We start from the raw sequence: 9,522 nt of genomic DNA, 5'->3' as shown, positions 1-9,522 counted from the left end.
GTTACAGTCACCATTTTTGGAAATCTTGTGCCGTATTCGTCCCTTATCTTGCATTTCATACATTGATCAAGTTACTGTATATAGTTTGGTCGATTTTTTTTCCCGCTCTAGACGAAGATGTAGAGACGATTGATGTGTAAGAGTTTTAACAGTAACATAAAAGGTACCTTTGCGAAGCCATACGTTCTAATATTAGATGGGCTATTCATGGGTAGGAGTATGTTCGACACCTAGAGTCACGAGGAAAAGGAGGAAATTTATTGAAACTTGAGATCTGGTGCAAGACGAGCTTTGAACTTCATGCCAAGATGGGAGTCGAGGGTGATTGAGGGTTTTTAGGTTACGTGGCAGAAAACAATGTCTTGGTCTACATAGATCAGTCAGTTGCCCATTTATTTCACAATAGTTCCAGGTAAGAACCATAATATAATGCAACATTTCAATGTATTCAAACAATCCCAAGAATCTAGCGTACTTAGTCCCAGTGTATTGAAAGGCTATTTCAAATTAAGAGGCAAGGCGCATTTTGAATATTGAAACAGCTTGAGTGTGATTAATATAATTTATTTAAAACTTTTAGCACAAGAATTAGTAATACATTCTGGATATGGGATGCCCTAGTCCCATTTTCTCTGCAAGGAAAATAGACATCTTTCAGTATTTACACAAGTCTAACAAAAACAAACGTTTTAAGAAGAGACTTTCAGATTAAATCACATCTGTGTTATTTTCTTTAGGACGTAAATGCATTATGCATTTCGTTTATTGTAATAAACGTGTTCAGGAATACTTAGACCCAACCTCGACTATGCGGTACAATTTTGGCCTCGGTCCTATAGAAGGAATATTAATTCACTAAAATCGGTACAGAAGAGAATACTAAAATCATACGTGGGCTCAGAAGTTTACCTTACGATGAGAGGTTTAGGCATTTTGGTTTAAACACTATAAAGACACAGTATAGGGTAATCTAACAAGTGCTCAAGTGGACCAAGGGCTTTAACATGGGGGATATAGACAAGATCATCATATTAAGACAACAGGGCAGGACTCGGTAATAGCTTTAAATTGGTCAAATTTAGATTTAAGAGGGAAATTGGCAAGAACTAGTTTACCAAGAGAGTGGTCAACGAATGGAATAGACTAACCATGTAGCGTGCGCTTAAACAATCTATTGTTTTGAAAGGTTAGATAACTTTATGAATGGGGATAACAGGTAGTAATGGACATGGAACTGCCTAGTGTAGGCCTTATGGTCTCTTGCAGTCTCGTTCATTCTTTTCTTCTGTCACTTCTTGCCTTTGCAAGTTTAAACTCTCCCTAGAACAGTTGGTCGAGACAAAATGAAGTCTTTGAAAATTGCATGTCTGGCTTATGGCTCAGCTTGTTATACAAGGGCCTCCTAAGTTTTGCGAGTTGCATAGAACGATTATCTGAACCAGATTTCTTGGCTTTATTTCTAATCAAGTTTATGGTGAAAGTGGACCAAGACCTTACCTCTCGACCATTTTACTTTACTTTTCCACAAAAGGCAAGCAGAACACTTAACTGTCCCACCTAGTAGCCTGTAACAGCCTAACCAATGCTTATACAAATGGCAATCCAGAGTTTTTGGCTAGAAGAGGGATGGTATTTAGCTACGGTGGGTCCGTGTGTTGGGGCGGGGTCCAGTAAAACCGATTAGGTATACATAGAAAAAAGTAAACATTTCTCCAAAATACTTCCGTGTCATCCACTTATCTGTGGTAGCAATCCTATGAACAAGATCAAAATCTGAAACTATCCATTTAAAAAAAAAAAAAAAAATTACACCCCAATTTATCTAAAAATTATATACTCTACATAGAGCACTTTTACACCTTGATATTGTGTAATGCCCCATCTCCATATACACGAATCAAATTATTCGTTTTCATAAAAAAATCCAAAACCCAACTACATCAGTCAGCCAGACATGCATCCATTATCAACACTTACTGACAAGGGTCCTACGTGGGACAGCTTTCAGTCAAGTAATTCTGCATCTCGATCATGGGCGTCCTCTTCAGATTCTTGATCTCCGCCACCAAACTCTGGTGCTTCTCCGGCACACGGACACCGAGGATATTGAGGGCAGAGTAAACAGGGACTTGTACAGACTTCAGCACAAGTCTCAGGAGTTATCGGATCAAAGCAGCGGCCGTAAGGGTTGCCGAACTGCGATTTTGAGCAGTAGCATTCATACCCGAATTGATCATCACTGGGGTTCTCTCTGGCTCTGCATTTTGCATCCTGTCCACAGATGCTTTCATTGCAGTCCTCGACGCTCGTCAACTTGACCGGGTGTTCTGAAATACGGATTTAGCTTGTATGCAGTTACATTAACTAATATTCTAAAATTAGGTAGAAAAGGTTGGTCGGTATATGCCACTTTAGAAATTAATATTGTAGAAATTCGAATACATTAACATTTTCAGTAAACTAGGAAACTAGAGACGTAGTTCAAATGTTTAATATATCTATTATCTGAAGATATCTTCATTGAAGAAGAGCTTTAGATTAAGTTTATTCCGAGTTTTCTGAAAAGAGTGACGATATGCACACAAAAGAACGAACTAAGAACGAACCAACAGAGGTGGTTCACATCAGAGGTCAGCGTGTGACCTCTAGTATGGTGATCACTGTCAAATTCTTAAAATCCCAAAAGGCAATCATGTCCAATCTTTTCACTGTGCTAACAACTTGTATAATTCATATACAGTAAACTAGCCCAAGTCTCTTCCCTCTCTAAGTATATCAGTACGTGAACCCTGAAGTGAAGCTCTATACTGTTGCATATCAATAAACTTTAATTTCGTAGGAGGGGACGACAAAAACCTAAGTCAGATAAGCTGCATAAGAAATTTGTTGGAAGCGTCCATGTCAACCTGAATGCGTCGGATCAAGTGCAAACATTTGATCAACGTTAGAAACCAACTTTGTACTGGCACCATATCACAACCTGTGTACCCCCCCCCCCAACACAAAATATCCGTGTCCACCCATAACATTCCCGTGACGCACAAGCTCCCCCTGCATCTGCACGTATGTGGTCCCCCCCCCAAACATACACATGCACGCCCACCTTCCTCAACAACACTTACATTCCGTGGCCGTTAAACCGCGCCACATGTATATTTACACGTAAATTCTATCTCTTGTACTAAATCATACTTACCCATACATCTGCAAACACCTTTGCAGTGGAGAGCTATCCTCTTGCTTAGTCTGAGGTTTTCAGAAGTTGAATGCGTACTAGATGGCATTTCCTTTTCCTGGACAAAAATAAACAAGTAAATAAACAAATAAACAAGATGGAATATATATATACATTCTTAATTAAAATCCTACCGTTATATTTTCGCCGGACGTTTTCAAGAACTCCACTTCAGCTGTGAAGTTTCTTCTCATGATATCAATGAAGCATATATCTTCTGTCAAGTCTGCGTAGACACCCTGTGGAGCAAGCATGGATCCATTGATATTCAGATGAATGAATAAGCTTTGAAACTAGGGCAGACACAGCACGAAGAGAAAGGTACAAGATTAATGCTTAGATTTTTGGAAATTCTACAAAGGAGCAATAGAGCATCACAGGCTCCTCAATTTGCTAATAGGCCCTGGTCAACGTTTTAGTTGATGAATGGCATTAATACTAGACAACTAATCCAACCAGTAAATCTGGAAAATATCGAAACTTTTCTCCCGATAGCTACTTACAACGTTGTAATCTTCGAGGACGTTCGAATCTAGTAATCCTTCTCCTTTGCTAACATATCTTATGGTCTTTTGTTCTTCATCAAGGGTAAAATGCAGATGCACTGTTCCGCCCTCCATTACCAGAAACTTTTGATATGTCTGAAAAGTAGAGGCAACAGTTAATTTTTTCACATACTAATTACGTAGAAAGTAAGCTTGAATAATCAACTATCTCTGATGCTCAGACCTTTCCTCCGTATCTCTGTGCATGTGCACTGGACTAGATCTGCTAATCTAGTAACTTCCCTCAACTTTTTCACACAAGGAAAGCAGACACCCATAGACTTCCTTTCTATCCTGTGATGAAAACAGACCTACATCAATTTAGGTTCAAGAAGGAAATAGGCAAGAATTGATTTACCAAAAGACTGGTAACGAATGAAGGACTTAGTAGCAATGTAAGAAACGCTGAAACAATTTGTTGTAGTTTTAAGAGAAAATTAGGCAACTTTATGGATAGGGATTAAACGTGGTAGGAGACTTGGAACTGCCTAGTATAGGCCTTATAGTCTAACAGACTTCCATTCTTATGTAGAGCACACAAAATCAGTTTTTCTTCAAAAATATTTGGGAGGGCCCCAGTCCTATTGGTGATCCCTGAGGGCTGCAATTTTCAACGAAACCCGAAACTAAAATTAAATCACTGACCAGTATCTACCACAAAGGAATACTACCACTGCCCTTTATCAAAGAGTTTACATACTAAAGTTAATTACAACAGCCTCGTATGATGTATAAAATCATGAACTAGGCTATTCTAAAGGCCCATCCAGACGATTGAGCACAGCTCGATGGGCATTGCCCGCAAACGATCAGAACCCACAGGCACAACAGTAGTGTTGTCCACACGGTGCCGAGCTGGCCCAGTCAAAACCGGGCACAGCCAGAGCGTGTGGTCGTTCAGGAAAGGCCTGCAGACTATGTGGTATGATAACTACTAGTATGGTGGCCGATAAAGTTCTATTAGATGTAGACATGTCTGTCAAACACTAAAGTGGTCAATGGCAATCTCTGCCCCCTTGCCTCCATAGGAAACCTCGTGCGTCTGGCAGCGACGTCATATTAAGGGACACGGGTAATGTCTGGTGCTTTCGCTAAACAATCTACACAGGCTCTTTGCCCGTATTTTACTTGTAGCGGGCATAAGCACTAAACTTGCGGGCAAACTACTCGTTTGTGGAACGCAGGCAATGCTCGATCGTCTGGACGGGCCTTTATGTTAATAGCCATCTTTCAAAGCTAAAACACTGCGCTAGGTACCCATTACACTAGTCAATAAAGAATTTGTCCCAAGGGAAACAATAGCTGTATCTTTTACGTTTTTGCAAGCAGAATCCAAAAATGTAATTATTTTCCATCACCCCCAATTTGTGTTCCACGGTATGTTACGTTACGTGTTACGTGGGATAAATTCCAGTCAAGCTGTTGGTAACAGTTTTTTAACGCTACCTGAGACTGTTGTGCATTTTCAGCCGATCTGTTCAAGTGACCCACATTTATCGAGTCTGGGACATCCGAATGATCTTGTGGGGGATTTAAGGGGGACCTAACGCTCTGGAAAGTCAGTTAAGAAAATAATTTTGCATGGATTTATATTACAACACTATTCAAAAATACGTAGGAAAGTTAATTTTAGCCATTGGCGCTCGCTAACATGTGCGAAGTAGGATTAAAGGGACAATGGGCGTATTGGGCACATGCAAGAATGAACCCTATACGTGGCGAAATACAGTTTTTTTTGCGTGTCTTTTTCTCGATATTTCCCTTTGTTTTGTGTAAGAAAATCTAGTGGCATTTGGCATCTTTTTTTCTTTGTTGTCGTACCGACTCGGGCAAAAATTTAGGCAAAAATTTGTGCTTTAGCGAAATGAACCTTTTGCAATGGGTGGCACTCACTTGTTTGGTGATAAGGAGAGGTGCATATTGCTGATTAGAAAATAACCCTTATCAATGATTCGACAATGTGACGGCACCTTAGCAGGGAGGCTTTTACCCATAAAAGCTGATAAAGGCACAGAAAAGGAGAGAAAAAAAGGCTCGCCCTTGCAACATTCAACAGATACTAAAGTGAAAAAAGATTATTTCTATTTTGAATATCATAAACAAAAACAGTATAATCTATATATAGAAATGTTTAGAATGTTATATTAGAAAATATATATTTTTCATTAATAGTTTTATCAGACTGTCTGATCTGTCAGTAACGAACACTGCGAGAGGTTTCACCAGGACATCCTGAACATGGAAACCCGGTATCAAGGGAAGTGGAACTCTTCATTATTGGCTGGTTAATGTTGAACACTACAAAGTGATCTCCCATAAGCAAATACACTTGAAAATCATACATTTCTACATTTTTAATGCAAGTTTTATTGAAATATCCTCATTTATTAGTTATGATCGTTTAAAATTTAATATCAGAAAATACTATGCCTGATAGAAAAATTCTGAAAAAAAATTGAAATCTGTAGAAAAGATTCTATCAAGTTCACATCCTTTTGCTTGTGGGACAGGTTAAATAAATTTTGTTGACCAGTGTCATCTTTGAGAACGCTAGTTTAGGTAACTGGACAGAAATACCTTAAATCCTTCCAGTCCTTGATGTCATACATAAAGTCTATACTTAAGTTGCAGAACTTGAATACGACTTACCCGAGGAGCAGCGTAAACATTGGTAAGAAGACTTAAAGCGACTACCACCAAAATCGCCATTTACCTGAAATGATAAATTCAATACGTTAACAGATCATCTCGAATACTACATCTTCGTGAAATGGCGAAAGATGAAAAATTACGGTGAGGAATGAAGGCACGGTAGGAGGTTGGTTCTATGGTGGATTTGGACTAGTCTCTGCGTGAATGGGCCGCATATTATCTTGTTCTGGGGAACTACACCAGATCTGGGGGTGGGGGTGGAACCAGGAATAGGTTAGCTTTAAGATCAGGTAGCTTATGAGTGTCTGACCGGGAACGGATCAGTCTCGAGAAGGTGGGACGGGAGCAGGTGGGTTTGCACGCTTATGTAGGTGTGCGCGGGTGCGCGTGCTTCCGTGTGCATCAAGACTGAGTCTGTCCTGACGGGGTGAAGGAGGATGGGGGAGGGGTAGTTACAGGGTCCGTCTTAGACGGAGTGTGGGGTTGGCATTTGGGAAAATACAAAAATTACTTGAAAATAAATCGAACACTAATATCAGTCAACACTGCTCTTATTTTCTAATTAACGAAAATGAACATAGTTGATGGATATCTTAATGAGACTACTTACGGGATCAAACAATTCACGCCAATATCAGTTTATGGGCAGCGGCTGATAAGTTTGGCCAAGACAATAGGAACTTCAATTAGATTATTCATAAATTTATAAAATAGGCAAAGAATTAATAGCATCACTCATTTTAGACAAATTTGTTTGTGGATAAGCTGGCCTACGCTCGAACAAGACATCTCTAGCAAAATCAATGAACATAGTTAAGTACCAATTTAGAATTACTCATTTAAATGGTTAGGCAGACTTAAAATGTTGTCGAATATGTCATACATGCATGAATATAGAAAGGGGCTTTAAGCTGGCCTACGCTCGAACAAGACATCTCTAGCAAAATCAATGAACATAGTTAAGTACCAAGTTAAAATTACTCATTTACATGGTTAGGCAGACTGTTAAAATGTTGTCAAATATGTCATACATGCATGAATATAGAAAGGGGCTTTAAGCTGGCCTACGCTCGAACAAGACATCTCTAGCAAAATCAATGAACATAGTTAAGTACCAATTTAGAATTACTCATTTAAATGGTTAGGCAGACTTAAAATGTTGTCGAATATGTCATACATGCATGAATATAGAAAGGGGCTGATCTTAAAACGTAAGGAGTATTTAAAGTAACACGTGAATAGGCCTTCCATTTACTTATGTTCATAACATTACGATGATGACCTGACTGTGGCTGATGTAATAGAGTCTTCGGCTTATGGTACAAAAGTAATAAATCTGTATTACTACAGTTAATGCAACAAATACACACTGGCAAGTCCTAGGGTAATTAGAATCTATAGTAATAGATTATTACCCGAATGTGTTTGAGACGCACTGGTTAAAACTCGTACACTGATAAAACAACACAACCGGTAAGCACATATCAAGGCAAAACTTAATGAAATATAACCTCTCTTGATTTCAAATTTCTTCGGACACGAATGAAGTCCCCAAATGGCGATGGTAGTAGTTCTGGAATCTAATTTGTTCGTTCGTTCGTTGCTATTCCTCTGGAGAACAAACCCCTTGCTCGGTGCAAAATCGACGATGACTTTTGTAATTCGAAGTTTGAACCCGTTTCGATACGTTCGAAGCACCGCGATTCAGAATGTCCCTATGATAAATAGATGGATAACTAAAAATCGACAAATAACTAACTAAATAGACAAGAAAATAGGTAAGTAAAACAAATCAATAAATATGTAAATGATAATTGTTAAAACCATATTTGCGTCTGTATTATCAATGCACATGTGAAGCTCCCTAATTTAGTATCTTACAACAGTGATATCAATAGAAATGTGTGTTGCTAATTAGGAAATATTCGTCCCTGGGTTGGTTATATATCTCCAAATATCATTAGAACAGCTCTCTTTCCCACGATTGGCAACTGAATAAGTTGACAGAATTTAGGGATTTCTTATTATTTGGTAAAACAATTCCAGCCATATGACTGAACAAGAGGCATTATTAATGTCAATGTAATCAGGAAATGTTGTAGTTTAGTGGTTGGTAACCTTGTCATGGTTCTCAGCTCAGAAAAGTTGGTAAGACTGCATGTCATTTTGTTTACATGCTCTCGTTTTGACACTATTACGTATGCAGTTATACTTCTTCAATTATCTGGTGACTCATGGGATGTGGCGGGCAAAACCAGCAGCGTTGCCACTTCTAAACCATCTCCACATAAAACGGGGGAGACACCGTTTTCTTTATATTTGTATGTATGACCGGTATAATTAAAAATACTGCAAGCGGCCCGAAGATACACACTCAGCTTATCTATGTATTGTAATTATTACCCCCGCCCAACCCCACGGAAATTCCTAGGTCTGGAGCCGGGGCAACGTCGCCTGACCTAAGATACTACATCGTTTAACAAGTCTCTTCTTTTCTTTACATGTGTAACAGTTACTCGTATCACCTACCATTTAATGAAATAATCAATATGCATTTAGAATATTCCATGTTAACATACTCGGGGTAGTGGACAGCTTCCAGTATATGCTGAATGTTTTGATTCAGTACGTGACAACACGGCAGACAACACTTTGTGGGTCACGAGATAATGGAAATAGTGTAGTACGTTTATGCTCTTGTTTTAATACTATAACGTACTCGAATAGTCATTAATTTGCTCTCAATTAACATTAGTGTTTTTGTTAAGTACCATTAACACGGTGATATTGACCAAAAAGCAATTAGATGTAGCCAAAGCCACTACCTTTACCCTGTGTGCACGGGGAGCCGGGTATAGGACACCTGTGGTTGTTGAAACATTAGTTCTAAAGGTTTTTTCACACTGGGCTATTTTTCCTCCGACTTCCGATTAATCGGCGTTACCACCCATCTCCAGAACTTTTTCCGCCGTAAAATCACTATTTTGTTTTCTCAACAATTTATATAGAATGTTACTTGATATACTGAAGGAAAATCATTTTACTCCAGTATATCAGAGTCCTTCCCGAAAGCTGCGGGATGCAAATCTG

At 38.9% G+C, this 9,522-nt stretch overlaps 1 protein-coding gene across 2 annotated transcripts; it reads right to left on the bottom strand.

Moving 5' to 3' along the window:
• Positions 1–548: 548 nt before the first annotated feature.
• LOC143041499 (uncharacterized) lies at positions 549–8,095 on the bottom strand. 2 transcript variants are annotated; one of them, XM_076213446.1, is made up of 7 exons: positions 7,944–8,095; positions 6,430–6,493; positions 3,739–3,876; positions 3,370–3,474; positions 3,197–3,293; positions 1,978–2,327; positions 549–632 (listed from the first exon to the last, which is right to left on the bottom strand). In XM_076213446.1, exons 2-6 carry the CDS (start codon positions 6,487–6,489, stop codon positions 2,005–2,007), a joined length of 723 nt encoding a protein of 240 aa, XP_076069561.1. In that variant the 5' UTR covers positions 6,490–6,493; positions 7,944–8,095; the 3' UTR covers positions 549–632; positions 1,978–2,004. The 2 variants fall into 2 exon arrangements, with proteins under 2 accessions (XP_076069561.1, XP_076069562.1); XM_076213447.1 differs by having other exon boundaries at positions 7,848–7,997.
• Between the last annotated feature and the right edge of the window lie 1,427 nt (positions 8,096–9,522).

This window comes from Oratosquilla oratoria, chromosome 31 (genome assembly GCF_046742065.1).
Source record: "Oratosquilla oratoria isolate Oo_2021 chromosome 31, ASM4674206v1, whole genome shotgun sequence".
Classification (NCBI taxonomy): Eukaryota; Metazoa; Arthropoda; class Malacostraca; order Stomatopoda; family Squillidae; genus Oratosquilla; species Oratosquilla oratoria.
This window is presented reverse-complemented; position numbering and strand designations above follow the sequence as displayed.